Raw genomic sequence first — 24,406 nt, 5'->3', positions numbered from 1 at the left:
AAATTTAGCGCAAGCTAATGCATTAGTTCATTAACTCAAGGAATAGGATGAGCTGTATTTGTCATTGTTTTCCTCGGATCAGTCGGCGTCTCGGCGAGTAGAAGTGACAGCAGCGCGCAAACGGCGGATGAGTAGGCTGTGTGAGGTTATATGTGACGCAATTTAGTGACATGTTCAAAAACAAACTTTATTGAGTGCGCAAAAAAAAAAAAAAACTTTCTTGGGTCGCATGCCTAAAAAATTTGAATTGAACTGAACTACTTGTCAATATTTTTGAAAGTACTTTTTTTCAATGTTATTATTTTTTCTTCACTATTAATCTTTTCAATTTTTATATAGATGTGTGTTCGAGAAGCTTGATTGCATGTACATATATGTATACCTTTGATAAGGTGATGGGTACAATACCTAACTTCACAAAGAGATATCCTCCAAACCCTTTTTGTGTTGTATAATATACATAATTTTTTTTCTCACTATTTTGCACTGTATATACAGTGGGGAGAACAAGTATTTGATACACAGTCTATCAAATACTTGTTCTCCCCACTGTAACATGTTTTGACCATAGTATGCGTGAAGGCCAAAAACGCCTATGACCATAGCTGCTGTTTGTGTTGAATTGTCAAACATAAAACTATTCAATCTTATTTTTTTCTCATGAATGTTTATCCTAGCAAGTTAAATAAATATTACCAAGCTTCAAAACAGTTGGTCGAGCATGTTTGGTTGTCAGTGGGACTTCAACATTACAAATTTTGAAAAAAGATTTTGGGATTTTTTTTGTCTTTTTGGGTCCAAAATGTGGATTAAAGTTGGTCAGTGAAGAAAACAACAGTTTGGACATGAAGTTCAAGGTATCCTGAAAAAAGGGACCCAACTTGGCCATTGTGAACAGTTTTTCCTTTGAAATATAAAGGCAACATCAAAGGCATGCAAATTCGGCCAAAATAGGCTTAGGTGTTAAAGGGTTAACCTTCATGGGAGGTGTGCAAAGAGAAAATCTTTGCTCTCCAAGAACATGAATGCCAGACTGAGGTATGCCAAAGTGAATGTAGACAAAGACCAGGACTTCTGATATAATGTTCTTTGGGCAGATGAATCTAAAATTGAATTATTTGGACACCGGAACAAAGGACATTTTTGGCGTAAACCCAACACAGCATTCCACGAAAAGAACCTCATACCAACAGTGAATGGAGATGGAAGTGTCATAGTTTGGGGATGCTTTACTGCAGCAGGACCTGGCCAGCTTACCATCATAGAATCCACCATGAATTCTATCATTTATCAGAGGGTGGTTGAGGAACATGTGAGATCATCTGTAAAAAAATAATAAAGCTGAAGCGAAACTGGACCCTGCAACATAACAATGACCCAAAACATACCAGTAATTCCACCAAGGACTGGCTGAAAAGGGAGAAAGTCATGGAATGGCAGAGTCAAAGCCCAGATCTTAATCCCATTGAGATGCTGTGAGGTGATTTAAAACGGGCTGTACATGCAAGAAACCCCTCAAACATCTCACAGCTGAAAGTATTCTGCGTTGAGGCGTGGAGCAAACTTTCTTCAGACCGATGTCAAAGACTGGTAGATGGCTACAAAAAGCATCTCACTGAAGTTATTTCAGCCAAATGGGGTAACACTAGCTATTAGGTGGTAGGGTGTCCTTTTTTCCTCAGTTAGAATATGCATTTTTGTTAATAAATTTGGTTTAATGAGTAAAACAATGTTAATTTTTGTTGTTTACCTGCAATTAAATCACATTCTTTTCCAGAGATAAAGAAAAGCAAGATCAGACATTGATATGTGAACATTTCTTGATAAAGAACTTAATATTTAATGGGGTGTCCTAATTTATTCATATTACTGTATTTTTTTTTTTTTTAATCATTTTGAGCAGCATACAAAACAGTTGAGTAAAATGTGACAAAATCCAAAAGTAAACATCACACCATTTCTTACACAAACCTAAGATATTGAAAAGAAGTTATTATTGTCACTCACGGATTCCAACCCAGGTCTTGCTGGTTGATGTAGAGGATTCCTGCTCTGGACACCGTGGCAGGAGTAGCTGTTCTCAGGTGGCTGATTTCAAACACAAGTCTCATGGATAAGGTGAGTGGTACCCGCTCATTGCTTGCCAGAGTCAGGACCTGAAAGATTTTATACAGCTATATTGATCTACAATAATGACCAGCAAAGTATAACCTCAACAATGAAACCAGATCTCATCAGCTCAGTGACATGAGTCATGGCATTGGAAACAAAGTGGTTTAGTACTTTCATTCCAGTAGGTTTTGTTGAATTAGTTTGAAAAAAAAAAAAAAACATCTTATTTGTCTGTAAGCGTTGCTACTTGTACGGGTGAACAGGAGGGTGGTACCTTGTTGTCATCCATCACTGTGTTGAGTGATTCAATCCACATCGGATCAATGTCTCCATCCAACACAATCCACTTAGGACCTAGGTGGGACATGTTTGCTTGCTCTCGCATCAGTGATGAAAGCAAACCTTTACGTTGAGGACGTAAAGAGGAAAGGAGATTAGAAGATATTCGATTCAAGTTCACTTGCCATGAACATCATTTGACTGAACATTGTATCGTGTGGAAATGCATGTTACAGTAAATAAAATATTCTTGCCGTCTTTCCACTCTCGAGTTGCAGGATGGATGAATCCAAACAATTCATCTCTGTCGACTGCTTTTGGATTCAGGTCATTCCAGACAGGCTTCCTCTTCAGGTTAGCATAGGTTTTATAGAGAACCCTCAATATCTGGTGAAATGCGAGTCAGTGGGATATATACTAGTATTCTTAAATATTAATTGTATTTTTGTCTTCTTAACAAGAATTAAATCTCTGAATATCTAACCGAGCTTTTTCCAGTTCCAGCATTTCCAATAACAAAGACAGAATGACGTACAGCCATGAGCTCCACTAGTTGCATTACCTTAAAAAAAAAAAAAAAAAAAAAAAAAAGAGAGATTTGATGACATTTTGGATATTTACGATTTTTTTCTCCTGAAGACAATTATTTATATTAAACCTTGAGGATGAATGCTTCCTCTGGCTGGAGTCGGAGAGAAACCGTTGTATTTCTGACTTCATTTTCAAAGTCCCAGTCTCTTTCTCTCTCTACTTCTAAGCCTGGAAAGAGATCTTGAAGCAATCCAAGGAAGATGGTGACATCATCTGTCACAATTTTTGGCATGTTGAAGTCCCTCAGTGCACGCATCAACACCTATAAAACACATTCAATCCTGCCTCAATGTTTTTAGTCGGTTTATACTATAGTAGTATTTATTTCTCTAGGATTGTTGATAGAAATGTTAGGACAAACAAATTTTCTGCTAAAATTCTTGGATAATATTGTTTTGCACGGCAGTGACGCCGTGTCGTGCAAATGATGTGCACTGAGTTCCTAGTGGTCAAAGAGCAATCCAAAATAAGTCATTTTCTGTTTTCTGTTTGTTTTCTTAAAAAGCCTACACACCAATTCTATGCTATAGTTCCGACAATAAACTACACACGTAAAATAATAAATACATCAGTTTGCATTTAGCAAAATGTGAACATTTTGCTCCTAAAATTTGACATAATGTGAGTAGGTTTTTTTCATTTGGCATGTTTTTGTTCTTAAATATATTTTGTTGATGACAGACCACACAAGGCTTCAGTTAATGTTATATGTTAACATGGTAGCGAGGACATACAAACTCATTTAATGATGAATGTTGCCAGTAATTTGCATTTTTCCCCCTGGTCAGACACTGAGCAACAAACAGCAGCAAAGTATGTAAAAGTCTGTCAAAATCAAAGCGAGAAGCACGACTGAAATGTCTGAGTTTAAAACTGACAGACATGCAGCAAAAATGTTGCTTTGTGTTCAACACCACTGAGGAAAATTCCACTCAAAAATAGTGTGGAATTATTTCACATTGTGGCAAGAAGCATCATAATCAAGAAGTCAATCTCTCTGAAGCTCCTTATTCATGTACATTACATACATTACACATGCACCTGTGTTGTTCATTGGTACAGCGTGTGTGTCATATCCGTCAAGTGACTGTATATGGCGGAAAACACTCAGGTGACTTGAAGTTCTGCTGTGAGACCCCCAATTTGGCCAAACTCAAAATTGTCCTTTATTCATGTGTGATACATCACTGGAAAGCTTAAAATCTAAATTGTCTGGGGGAAGAAAAATTTTGAACAGGAGGCCATTTAAAAAAAAATAAAAATGTTTAAACAGCAAAACCCTATCTGGAGGTGAGAGCACGCGAGAGCATAACTAAAGACACCATGATTTTAACGAGATATTATCACGGACTTACCTTGTTTCGATCCAAAAACTCAATGTAGCATGTATCACTGAGTGTCAAGAAACGGCTGTGAATGGCCACAGCTGGATTTTGGGGGGATTTTATGGGTGAAACATGGTAATATAACAAGGGTCGCGATGCAGAAATCGCAGACATCAAGGAGTCGTCGAGATTTTCTTTTTCATATATTTACCCTTTTAAACGTTTTTTTTTTTTTTTTTTTTCACTTTTTCTTTGTTTGAAACGGTTATTTATCATCTAACATATAGGAGAAAATGCGACAGTACCAAAAAAATACAATTAAGCGATAGTTATGAGGTAAATATCCATGACTTTTTTACAGACACCATTTTTTCATTGTGACGTTTAAAAGTTTAAAATATGCGAGTGAATAATTTTTTTAAGTTGTTTTTTTTTCTTTTATAGAAGTATTAGGCATCAATTAATGATTCTAAGCTAAAAATGACACATATTTTAATTAACAAATTTTAATTAATTACATTCGTATTATGGCTGGGTTGAAACACAAGCAGTTGCGCGACGTCTGTAAACGGGGGTTTCCAGGGTCAAACGGACAAATTAAAAATAGTTCGGGGGCTTAATGCGCCATGAATCTGCTATGGCAGCATATAGACATATTGTTCTATCAAACACAACTGTTGTTTTGGCTTAAAATACAGCAGTTTCTTTTAAAGAGGAGTGCAAGAGCAGAAACTGCTTTCTCAGTCTTGTCTGTGTTTTCCGCCCTATCATGGCTCACGAAAGGGTTTTCGATTAGGGACTACTTTGCTCCTAGTACAGTGAGTCAGTCCGGAGCTATGCCTTTTCCTTTCCAATGTTATTACATCACCTGATCCTCCGGTGTTGTTTTGTCTCTTCTTCTAAGCGAACCAGCCACGACTAAAACAGACTTGACGGCTCGTAAACCCCAATCATAGTGGTCCTAATAGATACAGAGAGTATGTAGATCAATTTTGGGGGAAAATAGAGAGCTATACAGAGAGAGAGAGATGAAGAACAGCGTAACAAATTATGATCATTGTACCTGCTTGGAAAGTAGTTCTTTACACAGAGAGTAAAGAGATGTAAATCTCCTGGCGAGAAGCTTGGCAGCACAGAAGCCCTCTGCCACTAACATGATCTCACAAATGAGCTCAATGTCTGGTACTACCATTGCACAGGGTCTACATCAGCATGGAAATAAAACATACATTTAACCTACACCTAAGTAATCACACATTATAAGAATGCATAATTTCCACCTGAATAAAGCCTTGAGGTTCTCGGGTAGTTCTGCCCTTCCCGCATAACCTGGATTCATAGTGATAAAGATCCCCACTGAGGGCCTTAAGAGAATTTCGGTATTCAGGAATAGAAACCTAAGAATAAATTAGCCTGTTATTAGGATTGTTAATATACACTATTAATTCTATTCTATTAATTCTCTATACTAATGGCTTTATATATATAGATTTATATCACCTTTTCTTTTTAGATCGGATAGCATCCTGGATCGTTTTCACCTGCACCGCAACAACAGACAAAACTTGGATGGGTATGCGATTGAATTCATCAAAGCAGCCCCATGCTCCAGTCTGGGCCAATCCCTTGTAGATATTTCCAGTTGACTAAGCATGCAAAGCATACAAAGATGAATTTCAAGACATATTAACTTTGTACTGTATATATGTATGTTCAGTATGTATGTATTTACACTGCTGGCCAAAAGTATTGGCACCCCTGCAATTCTGTCAGATAATGCTCAATTTCTCCCAGAAAATGATTGCAATTACAAATGCTTTGGTAGTTATATCTTCATTTATTTTGCTTGCTATGAAAAAAAAAACACAAAAGAGGATAAAAAAAAAAAATCATTAACATTTTACACGAAAAACTCCAAAAATGGGCCGGACAAAAGTATTGGCACCCTCAGCCTAATACTTGGTAGCACAATCTTTAGACTAAATAACTACGAAAAACCGCTTCCGATATCCATCAATGAGTTGCTTTCAATGCTCTGCTGGAATTTTAGACCATTCTTCTTTAGCCAACTGCTCCAGGTCTCTGAGATTTGAAGGGTGCCTTCTCCAAACTGCCATTTTCAGATATTTCCACAGGTGTTCAATGGGATTCAGGTCTGGACTCATTGCTGGTCACTTTAGAAGTTTCCACTGCTTTCTCTCAAACCATTTTCTAGTGCTTTTTGAAGTGTCTTTTGGGTCATTGTCAAGACCCATGACCTCTGAGAGAGACGTAGCTTTCTCACACTGGGCCCTACATTATGCTGCAAAATTTGTTGGTAGTCTTCACACTTCATAATGCCATGCACACGGTCAAGCAGTCCAGTGCCAGAGGCAGCAAAGCAACCCCCAAAACATCAGGGAACCTCCGCTATGTTTGACTGTGGGGACTGTGTTCTTTTCTTTGAAGGCCTCTGTTTTTTTGTAAATTCTAAGCTGATGCCCTTTTCCAAAAAGCTCTACTTTTGTCTCATCTGACCAGAGAACATTCTTCCATAACGATTTTGGCTTTCTTAGGTATGTTTTGGCAAACTCCAGCCTGGCTTTTTTGAGTCTCTGGGTCAAAAGTGTGGTCTTCCTGGGTATCCTACCCTAGAGTCCCTTGTCATTCAGATGCCGACGGATAATACGGGTTGACACTGTTGTACCCTCGGACTGCAGGACAGCTTGAACTTGTTTGGATGGTAGTTGAGGTTCTTTATCCACCATCCGTACAATCTTTCGCTGAAATCTCTCATCAATTTTTTCTTTTCCGTCCACATCTAGGGAGGTTAGCCACAGTGCCATGGGCTTTACACTGCGCACACAGACACAGGAACATTCAGGTCTTTGGAGATAGCCTTGAGATTGCCAATGCTTCCTCACAATTTTGCTTCTCAAATCCTCAGATAGTTCTTTGGTCTTCTTTCTTTTCTCCATGCTCAATGTGGTACACAGAAGGACACAGGGCAGAGGTTCAGTCAACTTTAATCCATTTTAACTGCCTGCTCGTGAGATTTAGTTATTGCAACCACCTCTTATGTGCCACATGTAAGTAATAGGTGCTGATAATTACACAAATTAGAGAAGCATCACGTGATTTTTCAAAGGGTGCCAATACTTTTGCCCGGCCTATTTTTGGAGTTATGTGTAAAATTATGTTTTAATTTTTTTCCCATTCTCTTTTGTGTTTTTTAATTGCAAGCAAAATAAATGAAGATATTACTACCAAAGCATTTGTAATTGCAATCATTTTCTGGGAGAAATTGAGCATCATCTGACAGAATTGCAGTGGTGCCAATACTTTTGGCCAGCAGTGTATGTATATATAGTATGTACAGTATGTATATAATGTAAGTAACTACAGTATATATGTGTATACTGTAGCATGTTCTGTTTGTATAAGATTATCAAATATCCAACCCTGTAGTCCATCTGCTCTGAACAGTTAAAGATGTAAACCATAATTCCCATTGCTCGGCCAAGATCCTTTGTGGTCTCCGTTTTGCCAGTTCCAGCAGGACCTGCTGGTGCTCCACTCATGTTTAGATGCAGTGACTGAGTCAAAGTTATGTAACAGCTAAATCGGTGAAGGAAGAGTCAGTATGCTGAAACCTTTGATTGATTTTATGAATAACAATGGCTAGCATACTTACCGGTCTGTGAGGGGAGTGATGACAAGACGTGGTGTATTTCCAAGATACTCATACAGGTATGGGAATTGGGCATCGCAGATGTTTATGAAACAGTGCTGCTGCTGCTCATTCCAGCAGTGTCGAAGATGGGAAAGCCAGTGGAAGGCCTGCGAGTTGGTGACCTAGAGACGCAAGTCACAATTGACAAACTATGCTGTGGAAATGCAATTAATGTAGGCACAGTAAGATATATGACTGCCAGGACTGATTAAAAGTACTTGTTTCATCAGTCAAATAAAATGAAACTAATAGTAGAAAAAGTGAGTCTTCGGACAGTGAATACCATGTGTGATGCATATTTCTGTTTTACAAGACAGGGCTGAAAAAAAAATCAAATTTGCTTGCTGTGCAGTTAGTTCATTCCTATTCTGCTTACCTTTTGCGCGATCAACCTAGAAACAACATCTCTCGCATGAACATCAATGGTGCAAATGGTCATGATTTTCTGTCTGTTTTCTTGACTCAGCTCATTCAACAACATGTTAATCAACACGTTTAGTTGAGCAACCTGGGGGAGGTTGAAAAGAAAGTCAAATAACTCAAAGGCTTTATGAAAAAAAAATTAAAGGTCTAACTCTTCACTCGTCAAAAGCCCTCTCATGAGTACAGTACATGAACGTGGATAGTGGAACTGGATAATTTTGTATAGGCTACCCAATAATATCGGCCGACAAAAGCATTTTAAAATGGTATCGGTTAATATTGACATTGGTTTTTCAGTATCGGTTTTGGGCCGATATGCATGTTGCCTTCAAAGTGAATGTAGAAGCTTTCTGCCTTTGTACAAGTGCTGGTCACAGTTTAGCAAGGCAGTTATGCTTATTGACCATTAGATGTCTCCAAACTAAGATGCTTGGGATTTGCTATAAGAGCAGACCATTTGGATGAAAAGAAAGTCAAATAAATCAAAGGCTTTATGAAAAAAAATTTAAAGGTCTAACTCTTTACTCTTCAAAAGCCCTCTCATGAGTACAGTACATGAACGTGGATAGTGGAACTGGATAATTTTGTATCGGTTACTCGATAATATCGGCCGACAAAAGCATTTTAAAATGGTATCGGTTAATATTGACACTTGTTTTTCAGTATCGGTTTTGGCCCGATATGCATGTTGCCTTCAAAGTGAATGTAGAAGCTTTCTGCCTTTGTACAAGTGCTGGTCACAGTTTAGCAAGGCAGTTATGCTTATTAACCATTAGATGTCTCCAAACTAAGATGCTTGGGATTTGCTATAAGAGCAGACCATTTGCATTTATGGTGCAAATATTAATGAACAATAAATGATTGAAAATATCCATAGCCATAGTATGTTAAGGCCATGGCTGCATATATCAGTATTGGTTTGATATTGGTATCGGATTTTTGGAGTTGGACAATAACGGGATATTGGTTATCGGTTAAAAAGTCATTATCGGACAACTCTAATTTTGTACCTACAGTTTGTGACTAAAATATTACAGGGATTGAATATTTATCAATGGTCTTGCACGACAGCTCTAATCTGTCTGCTGAAGGGAGGAAAAGATTATTAAAGCAGCAGTCAAGGACATGTTAACCTGACATAGCACTGGTAAATCTGACATGTGCGAGTCGTTGACGTTGATATCATTATAATAGCAAAGAAATCATTTGTAGGCTTACACCCTCTACTGACCTGTTTCTTGTTATAGTCTTTTAATGCAGACTCAAATCCTTCTTCCAGTCTTTTAAACACAAGTTCCACGTCGTTACTCCACCATATCTGTGATGCAGTTAGAGCAACTTGGGCTGGGAAATCAAGAATCCACTGCTCTCTGGGCCGTTCCTCATACACAGAAACAGCCTCTGACAGGTGAGTCCTAATACTTGTCCTCATGGACTCCTCTAGACAGGCAAGCCACACCTCCACCTAATATAAAACCATGTTATAACATAGTAAAGTTTTAGCAATAACATTTTATAAAACAATAGATTATCAAGGAGTTACCTAGAATATTATTAAACAAATACCTCTATTCGAATCTGGATAAATAATATTTAATATTTTTATTGTGGTATCTTACCGGTCCATTACAGTAACATTCCTTCTGGAATGGTACATATTCCCTTTCTTTGCTGTACATGCCAACGGCAATTTTAAAATTATTTGTAGAGAATTCCAGATCCGACACACTGTCAAATAGTTTCAAGAGGTGGCATGTTACCTGAAAAACAATAACACATTTAATTAATGTGCAGTGAGAATTGAAAGAATGGTTCCTCATTAACTCAATGACTGCTATTTATGGTGAGCTGCCAGCTGTCCCAGTCAAACTGTATTTGATGTCAAGCACCGTCAGTGGCTCTGAAACATAACATTCATGGCCAATTTGCTAATTCAAAATGAATTTGGACATCTAACGCCATCAATGGCAGGCAATGAATTAATAGTATACTGTATGAAAAATAGAAAATCAAAAATGTACATATTTGGGGCGCCTTCCTTTTGAGAGAATATCCAACAGGTCTGCAGATGATATAAAGTAGAATCTGGGAAATGCAAGTCTCTTGGTTTCCAGGTATTCCGCAAGAGACTTTTCACATAACACCAGCCTGTTAAAACAAAAGTATTGAGAAATTAAGGATGTCCACGTAATTCATAGTTAGACAGACGGATAAATTCAGGTGAATTATAGTATGACAATGATAGTGTTCATGTTTGAAAGACTGAAATAATAATGACCTTTTCTGAAGCTCGACAAACTTTTCAAATAGTTTGGGCTTATTGGTGGCTTCAATTACATGTTTTGTTTTTACACTGTCCAACATTAGTTCCTGAAAAACAAAAAAAAGATACAGTTTGGACTACCATTAACCCAGACTTGCAATAAACTGAATGTGAGGGCAGACCTGAAATTCAGCATCTATCATTTGGAATCTTTGTGCATCCGTTGGTAGTTGCTGGCAGATATCATCACAACCTTTGAAGATGCTTTCTAAGTATGCCCATGTCTTCTGTACCTCCATCCAGACCATCAGCACAGAGTCAGCCACTGTTAGTTGTGTCTGAAGTTCTACAACTTGGGCAAGAAAGTGGTCTATGTACTTGCTTTGAAAGATGCCTTGAAGTTGAACCTGGAGGATGGGCACAAAGTGTTGGGAATGTATAAGTTGTCTAACATTTTTTACAACCAAACGCAAGTCACATCTTGTTAAGATCATATCATCACATGCACCAGGTTTATTTACAAGCAATCTCATTAGCTTGCCACACCACAAAAGACTGAGGGAGGGCTACAGACTGTTTACACAAAGACAGGGGCACTAAAGTAGTAAGACTTTTAATTGTGAGCTAACACCCCACCATTGCATCTGGTATACATGAAAAAAGACCGCCGGGGTGCAACAATGCCCAATGGGCAATCGTGGCTATAAATCTGAGGACTCAATAGGGACCCCTCCAGTCTCAGCTGTGCTGGTAGACAGTCAGACAGAGAGGCCCCATTCTGCATTTAACTACCAGTGATTCTAACTGAAAACTCCTGTTTTTTTCCCTGTGTGTTTACAGCTACGGTGTTTTAAGCAATTTACCTGATGATCTTCAAGCGTCTCAATGAGCTCTGCATCACATTTAAGAAGGGGTACAGAGCTTTGGTAATGATATTCATATGAAAGCTCCATTGATGTCCATATTTTACCAATTTCTGTCACAACCTGAAATTACAGAGCAGAAACTGATGTTTTGCCTGCACTAGTCATTCATCTACGAACCAACAGGCTTACCTGACAAAGCTGCATAGCAAAAGATCACACTGATGCAAAAAATACATATACAGTAATCTTAATCTTTTCATGCACACAAAACAACAGACTGGAAAATAGTATGACAAAAGCTATGTTGTTTATAGTTGGTTACTTGATATGATAGGCTGCTACCGATAATCAAATGAAGAAGAACCTTCTCAATGGCCATTTCTTTTGCTGCCTTATCCACTGTGCTGCGGACTTCTTCTTCATAAAGATGTAGCTGCAGAGCTAATAGGTCTGCCAGGGTGGTACAATCAGTCATAGTGAAGTTCATCTATATACAGTATATATAAAATAATGGTTGAATGTAAAAACTTTCATTTCAATGTACTGTTGCAAGATGTTGCAAGTAATTATGAACCTGCATCGTCCTTATTAGTTGGACCCAGTGACGTTCTCGTATTGCAAGGTTCTGAAGCTGACTCACAACTCGCAGTGATGTTAACAGGGTCTTCACAAAAAGGTCTAAACCAGAATAAACATCCCACGCACGAGCTTCTTTGTCAAGCTTCCGCATATCCTACACAAACAGAAAGCTCACAACCATTAATAGTTACCGAGCCTGTGTAATAACCAAAGAAGTGGTGTACTGTTGGTGATCTCACCTTAGCAAACCCCCTCAATTCGACATCCATCTGTTCAACATTTATCTGCCTCCATTTGCTCTTTGTCCAGTGTTCCACATTGGTCTGTATAGATAAAGACACATGCACAGGGGTCAATGGGCTGAGAGAGCTTAATTGGGGCATTTAGTGGCAAGAGAATCAATGACCACCAAGACAGCAGGCTGGGCTGATTATTGAGTTATTGGCTCTTGAGGCTTTTATCGTAATTTCTCGAGTATACTACACTCTTGTGTATAGTACTCTCCCCCTGGTCCCACCGCCATCTCGATACAACATGTGTAGAGTATTACATGTTCCCTCAATTTGCTGTTATCCATGCTTAAAAAATGAAGCACCTTATATGCGCAGTAATTTGTATTTTATTAGTTTTTTTTTTTTCTTTTTTTAAATCAGATAACTCGCATTTTATATGAGCGCTTGAATATTGAAGCTAATAGTACCTTTTTTCGTATTTACTGTTTGACTGTTTGCATTACTCTAAAACAACTCTCACATGGTGCTGAGGTGGCAAAATCCTCAACACTTGTTGCCCTGACAACAGTTACTTCCGAGTCCTCCTGTCCAATCCAAAAATAGACAATAATCTTAAACAACGCCCGAACACACCCTTCTTCCGGACCACAGCCCGCCTCACGAGAGCCTTTAAAAGACTGAATGTTTAATTAATCGTTGTCATTTTTCTCTGGAATCTTTTATTGACTTGTGATATGGTGACCCTGGAACCAGTCTGCCTGGGTCTTTTGCTGTTTTGCATTGCCGTTTGATTACTGTCCACCTCAATAAATTGTCAAGTTGTGTTTCGAAGCCTTTTTCCAGCTTTCAAAATGGAGTCAGTCCAAAGGGTTAAGACTAAGGTGAAGGCGCGAAGTTTGGCCTTTTGGCTAAAGGCGCGAAGTCTGGCCTTTTGGCTGGGTTGTCGGAATTCCGCCGGCCCGGGTTGTTGGAATCGCACTAGCACGGTTCCGGCGTTTTGGCTGGCGCAATTCCGGCAATCTGACTGAAAGATCAGATTCCTTCAACATCCATGCTCATTAGCAACACTTTTTGCATTGTGTGACGGTTGTGATATTTTCAAAGGCTGAAGTGAGCATGAGTACTGTATATGCCTATATGAGATAGGGTGATCATTAAAAAATGTTGTCACCTCTGATCCATACAATATGACTGATTTTCATAATTTTACTTGTATTCTCTGTAATTTGCAACCCTTACAATTAATGTTGACATTTTCAGGAAAAAAAAACACATTATACTCAAGAAAGTATAGTACTACAATTCACTTTCTTAAAATTACTATTACGCTACTTACATGCACAAATATGACAATGTCCCATAGTTCTTTGAGAACAATGACCTCTCGTTTGCAGAGCTTGATGTCTTTATAGTCAGGAATGGTGACGTCAAATAAGTTTGTTGATTCCTGCAATGTTGACAATTCTTTTTCCATGTCATGGATTGCTTTTTCAGACTAAAGGTGAGTCGAGGAGAGGCAATGTTAAATGCGGTGCAAAATATAAATAGACAATTGTATTACCACAATTAGGCATTGAGCGTGAGTCCTACTTTTTCTAAACAAATATAGGGCTGAGATGTTTTGTAACTGAAAGGTGCAGTTGCTTTGAAGATTTCTCGGAATTTACTTTGTTTCACCTGAATAAGAAATAGAATCCTCATTACACATTCCATCTAATTATGTTCCAGTCCATTCATCCATTAAAATACAGAAAGCACAGAAGATTCGTGACCTCAAACTCCAGGCAGCGTCTTCGTAAAACCATAACTTCTTCATTTTGCATGGGGGCCACCTCATGCCTCACTTTTAAGGACAATTTTTTAGCTGAATTCCATTTTTCAGGGAGTTCCTAAAAAATTGTTTAGATTGACACACATTTGCAATAGTATTCTTTTATATAATTAATATATATATATATATATATATTTAAATTATTATATTTATTTATTTTATTTATTTATTTTTTTTACATTACCTTGAGCTGAACATAGACCTTGTCTGGAATGGCCACTCCATGACGTTCCAGGAGGGTTACTGTGTCCCTTAGAGGGTCAAACATCTTGTCGGTGACAGCTTGTCTGTCTCTAATAGCCAGGAGATGACTCATGACTTCCACCAGACTGTGGTAGTCTCCTTTAGGCACACACTTAGCAAGCCCTTCAACAGTAGTATGAACAAATCCTTGGAGGTCATCAAGACTGAAGAAATAACATGAAATGTAAGAATGAAACATTAAGAGGTTTTTTTGTGCTTTAGTAGAGTCAATGGCGACCTGTTCGTCACATATGTCAAGAGGTGTTCCTTAAAAAGCCAACTCCATTTCTTAATAATGTTCAGGAGGCTGACTTTGAAGTGCTTAATATCCACCCGAAACCACCCATCAAATACTGTGTAGTCCTCTAGTTTGCATGTTTCAGAGTGCAGATCTTCGTAGTAGTCAATCTGGAAAGTTAGGACTCCTGTTACTAACAAACTCAAATGCCACATTATTTTTCAACTGCTAGAGGTGAAGGCGCCTTTCACCTGCTCTTTAAAGTGATCCACCGTGGGAGGGCTTTCCAGCAGAGTATCAGCTCTATGAGCCTCCAACTCTTCAGGTGTTAGTGCTCGTGCATATAAGAGGAACTGACTGAGAAACTCATCCCGGTCATCTTGCCACAAATGTGTGTAGCAATCAAACTGTCGCTGGTAAGATATGGCTTTTTTGAGAACATTTTCCACTCTCTCCATCACTTCCTTCCGTAAATCCAACAAATCAAGCATGTCTTCCATTACATCCTGTAAGGGGTCAATCATGACAGTGTGCTTGACTTTTTTTTGGCAGGTGTTTCAAAGGAGCACATTGTCAGGGTTTACATTACTACTCTTTCCTCGTACATGGACCCTAGATTTTCGAAGGGACCTTCCACATTATGTCCAATAATATGTCAACGTATAGACAACTAAAGTCTACAATGATAGAGTCCATATAGGTCAAGAACTGGACTATTATATCAGTGCAGTATGTTTTATTACCATTCCAAAATAAATAGAATTGACTTATAGGTCCCATGGTCAGCTATAGGTCGACTTATAACACTTCAATTAGTCACCTGTATGTTTTTTTTTTTTTCATTTAAATGTCCAAACTAAGAAGAAAATAATTGATTGCTTTTAGGAACGGGCATATTAATACATTAAATCAATTAATTTATGATGAGGAAGTCATGTGTAAAGTAGCTGTTTTTAAGAAATTTAGGCAAAAATGCACTACTTGGCGACCAGCAGCAAATGTATTAATCATTAAGTCTAATGTGCTGTCTGAAGAAAAAAATACATCTTAGCTACAGTGGCACTTGAATGGGGGACCAATAGGAACATACAGTGGCATGCAAGAGCTCATGGGTATGCCCAGACTTTTTCATGCCACTGTATATAAAAATCTGATACATTCCTCAGGTACAAAATCAAAATACTATAGACATACAATAGACATTTTCCCCATTCAGTTAAACTATGACCATAATTTTTATACAAGGCGCACTTGACTATAAGTCGCACTGACCAAGATTTACAAGTAAACTATATTTGTTCATTTATAGGCCACACTGGAGCCGCACAGATTGTATTAGGGGATATTTCCACCAAAAGACATGCACCTCAATAGTCTATTTTAAAAAATCATAAATAAGCTACAGGGTTTAAAACATTGGAAAAAAAGTAACAGTTTATACAATGAAAACAATGGTAATCAATCAATCAATCAATCAATCAATCAATCAATCAATCAATCAATCAATCAATCAATCAATTCATTCACGACTAAATGTGAATCAAGGTATTTTGATTAAATCCTCACTTGTAAAACAGAGGCCAATGAAATTCAGTACCTGATAGCTGTCCACGCTAAAATCAGAAGCCAACCTGCTGATATTCACGGATACCCTGAATATATCTCCAACCAGTCCTTCTAACAGCTCATAGAAGCCATCTCCTGCATCATTCTCCAGTGATGGAAGGAAGATCATCCCTAAGTCTGTAAGCATCAACTGAGCTTCAAAGAGAGGGGCTTGCTTGGGATATGACTCCATGTTATCCAGAAAGAACTGGAGTGAGTGGCTGATGTAGACAAACAGCCCCTCAATGACCATCTCATCCACATAGTCCAAATAGGACTGCCAAACATCTGAAGCGAGGTCTGCATTGAAGAGTGTCATGTTTTCCTACATATAGTTCAGTGTATTGTGGGCAACAAGAGAAAATATACATTAGTTTCATCATCAGATTCTCCAGATACAGTATGTAATGTTAGGATCATTAAATATACATGTAGTTGATATGACATATATAAAGTATACAGCAATAGAGGAAAATAGCAGAAACTGTGATGTACCTGCACCAATTTGTGGATGGAGTCTCCATCCTGTTTTATGGAGCCATATATCTTGCTAACACGGTCTCTCCTGTCCTCAAGCTGCAACAATGAGCTTTTCTTGTTGTCCTTTCTGCAAAACATAGTGTGTTTGCTCCATTTTTTCATCATTGATTGCATGGCATCACGGTTCTCCTTTGCCCTACTGGCTCTGTCAGCAAGGTCTTGGACCTGTTTCTTGGTAGTGCTTATGAAGCTCCAGCAGTCCTGATCTTGCCATGTCACGTCGGTCTCAGCTCTTTTAAGTAGTTTGTCTACTGAAGCCAGTTCATCTCTGATGAGTGGGAGTTCAACTTCAAGAACAGTCGTTTTGAGTTTGTTGTACCACTGCACTACAAGCTGTAGACTGCTTAAATACTAAAACATACCAAGATAATAAATAATGAAAACCGTAAAACCACTAATAAAATAGTAACATGTACCGCAGAGGGCTTGTGAGAAGCTAACCTTTGTGAAGATGTCACGTTTCTCAAAAACAGTCATTGCTGCCACAGGGATGTTAATGTTAAGTGTTTGAATATACTTCACATCTTTCAATACTTCAGACAGCTGTGGAGTCAAGACAAATACTGGTAACTACGACATCTACAGTATTAACTATGGAACAGGAGAAAATCGAACAATGTCAGTTATACGCAGATTTTTGCTTGGAAACGTTTTTTCATGATCGCTATCTCCTTTGAATAATGGGGGTCCACAGTATCTCTTCTGCAACCATTGAAGCTGATTCATTTTAAAATGAGATACACGTGGCACCTGTACAAGTCTGGAGATAAATGCCTTTTTGATAAAATAAGATATACTGTAGTTTCTATGTTAATAAAACATTCTCAGTCAGAATCCTGTATACAGTATATTCTTCAACATGATAATGATCCCTTTTACAACAGAAACAAAAACGAGGCTGTGGTTGTCTTGGTTGTTGAAGAAAAAGGTAAACTCACCTTGGGGTTGAAATTTACTGAGATGAGGTCATTTGAAGAGTTTCTTAATATGAGTGGTTGTTCCAGATTCATCTGGCAAGTCTGCTCCAAACCTTCACGCCATTTAGAGTGAGCATCTGCCTCGCTTTCATCTAGAAGACTAATCATCTCCTTGTATAAGCCAAGCTCTTTTGTGATATCCATATCTCCTGCAGTGCTGAAAATGCTGAATAATCACTCTTGAGATTCACCACACTACTGCATTGAAGTAAAGAAACCGTATCCTAGAAATTAAACTGATATTAAGACGTCATTTCCCTCACCTGTCAAACTGAAGTTTAATTTTTTCCCATGGTGCTTCAATGCGTTCTCTGATCATTTTTGCCCATTTTAACACTCCAGACACAGGGGCCATGTTTTTTCCCAAACAACTTTCCAACTGTAAATAATAAGAGAACAGTAATATCATATTATGCATTCACCCACCCTTTTATTCTTTTAATAAATATTAGTTTACCTTATAGTACCAACCTCATTCAGTTGTGAACGAAAGAGTGATTTACATTTGCCCAGTTCGTCATGGAATTGTTGCAGCAGCAGGGGTATGTTGGGAGTGAATACTTGGCGTACGTGTTTTCTCTCAAGAAATGGTCCAAAAATTGTTAACAGCTAAAACCAAAGATGATGCCATGATTGTTTGCTGCCACAATGGCTGAGCCATCTATACTAGTTAAAATTGTACAATACACTATATCCAGTGTACTCACTTTAAACATTGATTCTAATTCTGTACAATCCTTAAAGGCTGAGGACAGCAGGTTGGCAAATCGATATTCAAAGTCCACAATCTTCACTTTGAAATTGGTATACTCCTTCTCAAATTCCTGTAGAATCACTCGAGTAATTATGTACAGTGGTATGAAAAAGGATCGGAACCTTTTGGAATTTCTCACATTTCTGCATAAAATCACCATCAACTGTGACCTGATCTTTGTCAAAATAACACCGATGAAAAAACAGCGTCTGCTTTAACTAAAACCACCCAAACATTTATAGGTTTTTATATTTTAATGAGGATAGCATGCAAACAATGACAGAAGGGGGAAAACTAAGTAAGTGAACCCTCTGCCTAAGGAAACTTAAAGAGCAATTGAAACCAATTTTTATCAACCAATTTAAGTCAAGTGTGTGCCCAATCAAAGCTGCCCTGCACACTATAAAACACACACCTGGTAAGAATTGTATTGATGAGAAGCATTGTCTGATGTGCATCATGGCTTGGTCAAAAGAGCTGTCTGAAGACCTGCGATCAAGGATTGTTGATTTGTACAAAACAAACAAAACCATCTTGAAAAGTCTGGATGTTCATCAATCAACAGTCATGTGTCTACAAATGGAGAGTGTTTGGCACTGTTGCTTCTCTCCCAAGGAGTGGCCGTCCACCAAAGATGACACCAAGATTTCAGCACAGAATACACAAAGAGGTAAAAAAGAACCCTAGACTGTCTGCTAAAGACTTACAGAAATCACTGGCACAGTCCAAAATCTATGTGCACACATCAATTACATGTAAAACTATCCCCAAGAATGATGTTCATGGGAGGACTTCACGGAGGAAGCCCATGCTGTCTAAAAAAAAAAACATTGTTGCACGTTTTATGTTTGCAAAAAGGCACTTGGACACTCCACAGAAGTTTTGGCAAAATATTTTGTGGACTGATGAAACCAAATTTCAATTGTTTGGGAGTAACACACAACGTCATGTGTGGAGGAAAAATGGAACAGCTCACCAACATCAACACCTCTTTCCCACCGTGGAGCATGGTGGATGGAGCAACATGATCTGGGGCTGTTTTGCTGCCCCAGGGCCAGGACAACTTGCAATCATTAATAGGAGAATGAATTCAAAAGTTTGTCAGGATGTTTTGCAGGAAAACCTGAGGTGGTCTGATAGTTGAAGCTAAAAAGACTATGGATGCTGCAACAAGACCAAAACACAGAAGTACAGTAAATTGAAGGAATCGTGCCGGAGAACTGATTGCGAGGCTTGGTGGTGCAGACGTGTGCTTGTCAGCGTCAATCTTGCTCAGTTAGTTGTATGACGCACGCGCTGGGATTCCATGATAAGAAGGCGTTGTGTATCTTTTATGCCCTATATTCTGCTTGTTTTACTTAAACTATGGTATAAGTGCTATTTATTTCATATTGGGTGTGTTAGAGTAATACAAACAGTTAAAGGTGCTTACGAGAAAAGGTACCATCCCCTTCAAAATCGACTTCAGAATGGTTTCAGAAAAAAAATACACGTTCTGGAGTAGCCAAGTCAAAGTCCAGACTTAAACCCCATTGAGATGCTGTGGCATGACCTAAAAACAGCGATTCATGTCAGACATCCCCGGAATCTGACTGAACTACAGCAGTTTTGTAGAGAAGAATGGGCCAAGATTAGTCCTGATCGATGTGCCAAACTGATCTGCAGCTACAAGTGTCTGGTTGAAGTTATTCCTGCCAAAGGGGGGGGCACAAAATATTAAATGTGATGGTTCACTTACTTAGTTTTCCCCCTTCTGTCATTGTTTGCATACTATCCTCATTAAAATATGAAAACCTGTAAATGTTTGGGTGGTTTTAGTTAAAGCAGACACTGTTTTTTCCATCCGTGTGATTTGAGAAAGTTTTCGTGCAGAAATGTGAGAAATTTCAAAAGGTTCAGATACTTTTTCATACCACTGTATGTCTTGTTGTAGAGTGAACAAATTGCTGCATATGATGCATTTATAAGTTCAAGGGAAAAAAAATACTGTATTCAGCCAATGTTCTTAAAGAATAGTTTACCTGGGAGTAGCAGTCAAGAGGGCTGTGATCAACATTTATCAATGACAGGCAATGATCACTGAACTCTGAGTACATCTGGGCAGAATGCTCACTGTAGAGCTTGCCTTTGGGCCCACCAAATTCGAGTTTTTCCATCCGCCTGTATTCTAGCAAAATTTCAAAGATATCCTGTAATTACAAAACAGAATAGTGTGGAACGTAACACTGTACCTGACAAAATATATTTGCTGAATATTTTTTTAACCTCACCTCCAGTTGTAGCATGCGGTTAAGAAAGTTGTTGTAATTTGTGAAAATCATGACAGATGGGAAATCCCAGCGAGCATGTTTTGGATAGGTTGCCAATTTCTCCCACTGGCTCTGGTAATTCTCTTTGAAACATCTGAAAACTTTTATCACCATCTTCACCATGTGTATACCTTCTTCAGGGTCTTCTCGCAGTAAGTCAGAAGACAAATACGCAGATGCCTGTAAATTAAAATTGTACACCATCTCTTGTAACACATTTGACATCAACAAAGTGTAAAATAATATGTACTTGTACATTTACGTATTTCATATAAATGCCCGAAAACTATAATAGTAAAAACTCAAATCTTACCTTTTCAATGAGCAGATTGCAAAACTGCTGAGGTAAAACAACAATTCGTGTTGGCCTTTGATATGGTTGGCAGTTAGTCCAGATTAGGAATAACAGATGAAGAAGTACTGGGATGGAGGCTTGAAAATATGGAAATCTTTCATTTTCCATTTCAGACAGTTGAACAGACAAAGGCTGTAGATGCAGGTCAATGTCTTCTGCTTCTTGGAGTGCTTTTGAGGAAATAAAATTAGTTTTCTGACCTCACCAAATAATGCTGTTTAACAGTTAATTGTCCTTTGTCTGAAATGACACACATTTTAGAAGTTGTTGGGTTTAGGTATAAATGAAAAAAATAATAATCACAATTTTTGAAGAGTTTTCCCCCCTAAATTTATCAAATGATTTATGCCCCAAATCAAAATGCATTTAAAATCATCCACAATCGTTTCAGCGTTTTAAAGGGTGTTTAAGATAATTCCAATGACGTTGGGATGTTGTGTTAAACAGACAAAAAAAAAATACTATCATTTAGAAATCATGTTCAAATTATATTTAATTAAATATAATACAAATACCGGATATTTAATGTTCAAATTGATAAACTTGATTGTTTTTGCCAAATAATCATGAACTTAGAATTTTATGGCGGCAATACACCCCCCTCAAAAAAGCAAACAATCAAACAGAAAACTGGTACAGGGGGCATAAAAAACTGAGAAAGTTGAGGAATGCTCACCAAACACCTGTTCCTGTTTGGAACACCATACAGGTGAAAAGGCTAATTGGGAATGGGTAGGTGCCGTGATTGGGTATAAAAAAGAGATTCTTAGAATTGTACAGCAAGCGAAAATGGGATGAGGTTCACCTCTTTGTGAAAAAGTGTGTGAGAAAATAGTAGAACAGTTTGAAGGGTACCTTGGATAGAAAGACATGTAGTCCTTAAAAGATAAATGTTAGTATTAGTTACAATAATTTGACATTAAAACCCCTCTTAATGTCTTAATTTATAAAATTTTATTAAAAAATTAACTAGTAGCTCGCCATTGTTGTTGACGTCACACGGCGGTGACGTCATATGGCCACGCTGCCAAACTTCAGTGTCACTCTTTAACTATATAAGGTAGTGATTTAAATACACCACAAGGTGTCATTGGCGAGTTTTAAATTAATAAGAGCTAAGACAATGAGTGCGTTTTGTCCCTCGACTGTCGCCGTAGTAGAGTCTGTCACAACAAACAAGACTTCTGATAATGGCTCCCAGCATCTTACTTTGTATATTGTGACTACATATTGCCATCCAGTGGATTTGTTGCTAAAATATTTAAATAGAATTTGACCGAAGTCTGACTAAGTTTTATGTGTATTATGCATATATATTTTCATTGTGAATTTGTGAATGCAAGTTCTCTTTACATTGTTGTTTAACTGTGTGAGAATAGGGCCTCATTAATACAGATTGAAGCACTTTTCTTTTTGTGAACATTATTTTTTTGAGACATGAATATTATTTTTGTTGTTTTTCATTATATGATACTTGTTGGTTGTGAAGGAGTTGCTGATGCTTATGCCAATAAACGGGGCGGTCTGAGCTACGAGTTTGAACGCCTGTGTCTGTCTCCTTTCTCTCTGCCTCCCCATTGTGCATTAAAGGAAAACTACGGCATCAGTCAATGGGACAAAACACAAACACAGTCATTGGCTTGATCCCTAATTAATTAAAAATTCGTCATTGACACCTTGTGGCGTATTTAAATCACTACCTTATGAAATTAAAGAGTGACACTTTTTTTTTTTTTTTTTTTTTTTTTTAGAGTTACACTGTGAAGTACGGTAGTGTGGCACTGTGACATCACCGCCCAGCGACGTCAACAACAATGGCGAACTACGAATTAAAATAACTTTACAAATTTTATCGAAACAAAAACATTGAGAGGGGTTTTAATATCAAATTATTATAACTTGTACTAACATTTATCTTTTAGGAACTACATGTCTTACTAGCCGTGGATCCCTTTAAAGACAATGTTCCTCAACGTTCAATTGCAAGGAATTTAGAGATTTCATCATCTACAGTCCATAATCTCATCAAAAGAGAGAATCAAAGTATCTGGAAAAATAAATGAATGTAGGCGGCAAGGTCAAAAAACAACATTGAACGCCCTTGACCTTGGATCCCTCAAGCGGCATTGAATCAAAAACCGACATCGATGTGTAAGGGATATTACCACATGGGCTTAGGAACAATTCAGAAAGCCAATGTTAGTAATTACAGTTTGGCGCTACATCTGTATGTGCAACTTAAAACAACAATGCAAAGCAAAAGCCATTTATCAAAAACACCCAGAGATGCCGCCTGGTTCTCTGGGCTCGAGCTCATCTACGATGGACTGATGCAAAGTGAAAAAGAGTTCTGTGACCAGATGAATTCACATTTGAAATTATTTTTCAAAATTGTGGACATCATGTCCTCTTTGCCAGAGGAAAAATACCATCCAGACGATTCTAGACACAAGGTTCAAAAAGCCAGCATATGTGATGGCTTGGGGTTGTTTTAGTGCCAATGTCATGGGTAACTTACATGTCTGTGAAGGCACCATTAATGCTGAAAGGTTTATACAGTGGCCCCATCCTGGTTGAAAAATGAAATATACTACACTGGGGGGTCCCGGTGCCGGGACTGGCGGTGGGGCGACGTAGGGTCGGTTGCCAACGGCCTTACACTCACAAGGGATTCACACGATTACTGGGTTCTAGATCACAGAGCTGATTTGTGTATACTCTACCCCTCCCAATCACTTAGCTTATAGACTTCCCCAACCCCTTCCCCTTCTTTCCCTGGTCAACAGTCCCCGCACATGGTGTCAATACATCTAGCTGACGATAGCACCAACATATTAATAGTTAGTGTAGGCGTTCAATGTGTTTGTTGTTGTTTGTATTTCATTTCTTTCTCTTCTTGTGTTTCTTTTCTTCTGTCCCCCCATAACCTCTTCCTGTTTGCTCCATCGTCATAATAAACGAGGTATGCTGATGATCACAATGGGAGTATGCCATACTCTCAATGTGAAACATTAAAACTGTTCAGACCAACCGGACACTTAGACTTCCATTCTCTGTGTCAAACAGCCGAACACAGGTTTAAAAAAAAAAAAAAAAGAAAAGAAAAGAAAAATGAAATATACTAAAAGTCAAGACTCTCTAATGTGATTAGGCACATATTCCTGACCTGAA

The 24,406-nt window shown here is 38.1% G+C and overlaps 1 protein-coding gene across 1 annotated transcript in view; it reads right to left on the bottom strand.

Annotated features, from left to right (window-relative positions):
- si:dkey-233k19.3 (dynein axonemal heavy chain 11) overlaps positions 1-21,283 on the bottom strand; it is a 63,085-nt gene extending 41,802 nt beyond the window's left edge. Inside the window, exons 1-37 of the mRNA XM_057835225.1 lie at positions 21,194-21,283; positions 20,842-21,060; positions 20,593-20,760; positions 18,525-18,641; positions 18,289-18,426; positions 18,081-18,196; positions 17,779-17,974; positions 17,282-17,383; positions 16,796-17,191; positions 16,293-16,625; positions 14,947-15,201; positions 14,696-14,865; positions 14,399-14,621; positions 14,156-14,272; positions 13,974-14,060; positions 13,720-13,878; positions 12,390-12,473; positions 12,146-12,304; positions 11,936-12,058; positions 11,569-11,691; positions 10,888-11,112; positions 10,721-10,812; positions 10,464-10,590; positions 10,062-10,202; positions 9,674-9,907; positions 8,396-8,527; positions 7,981-8,141; positions 7,748-7,904; positions 5,808-5,953; positions 5,588-5,704; positions 5,371-5,509; positions 5,176-5,268; positions 3,050-3,244; positions 2,876-2,953; positions 2,619-2,778; positions 2,387-2,514; positions 2,008-2,156 (exon numbers count right to left, since the gene is read on the bottom strand). Of these exons, the coding sequence (XP_057691208.1) occupies positions 2,008-2,156; positions 2,387-2,514; positions 2,619-2,778; positions 2,876-2,953; positions 3,050-3,244; positions 5,176-5,268; positions 5,371-5,509; positions 5,588-5,704; positions 5,808-5,953; positions 7,748-7,904; positions 7,981-8,141; positions 8,396-8,527; positions 9,674-9,907; positions 10,062-10,202; positions 10,464-10,590; positions 10,721-10,812; positions 10,888-11,112; positions 11,569-11,691; positions 11,936-12,058; positions 12,146-12,304; positions 12,390-12,473; positions 13,720-13,878; positions 13,974-14,060; positions 14,156-14,272; positions 14,399-14,621; positions 14,696-14,865; positions 14,947-15,201; positions 16,293-16,625; positions 16,796-17,191; positions 17,282-17,383; positions 17,779-17,974; positions 18,081-18,196; positions 18,289-18,426; positions 18,525-18,641; positions 20,593-20,760; positions 20,842-21,003 (5,702 nt within the window). The 5' untranslated portion in view covers positions 21,004-21,060; positions 21,194-21,283. The remainder of the gene's footprint in view (positions 1-2,007; positions 2,157-2,386; positions 2,515-2,618; positions 2,779-2,875; positions 2,954-3,049; positions 3,245-5,175; positions 5,269-5,370; positions 5,510-5,587; positions 5,705-5,807; positions 5,954-7,747; positions 7,905-7,980; positions 8,142-8,395; positions 8,528-9,673; positions 9,908-10,061; positions 10,203-10,463; positions 10,591-10,720; positions 10,813-10,887; positions 11,113-11,568; positions 11,692-11,935; positions 12,059-12,145; positions 12,305-12,389; positions 12,474-13,719; positions 13,879-13,973; positions 14,061-14,155; positions 14,273-14,398; positions 14,622-14,695; positions 14,866-14,946; positions 15,202-16,292; positions 16,626-16,795; positions 17,192-17,281; positions 17,384-17,778; positions 17,975-18,080; positions 18,197-18,288; positions 18,427-18,524; positions 18,642-20,592; positions 20,761-20,841; positions 21,061-21,193) is intronic.
- Between the last annotated feature and the right edge of the window lie 3,123 nt (positions 21,284-24,406).

This window comes from Corythoichthys intestinalis, chromosome 4, assembly GCF_030265065.1.
Source record: "Corythoichthys intestinalis isolate RoL2023-P3 chromosome 4, ASM3026506v1, whole genome shotgun sequence".
NCBI classification, from domain to species: Eukaryota; Metazoa; Chordata; class Actinopteri; order Syngnathiformes; family Syngnathidae; genus Corythoichthys; species Corythoichthys intestinalis.
Note: the sequence above shows the minus strand (reverse complement) of the source record. Positions and strands in the feature narration are given on the sequence as shown.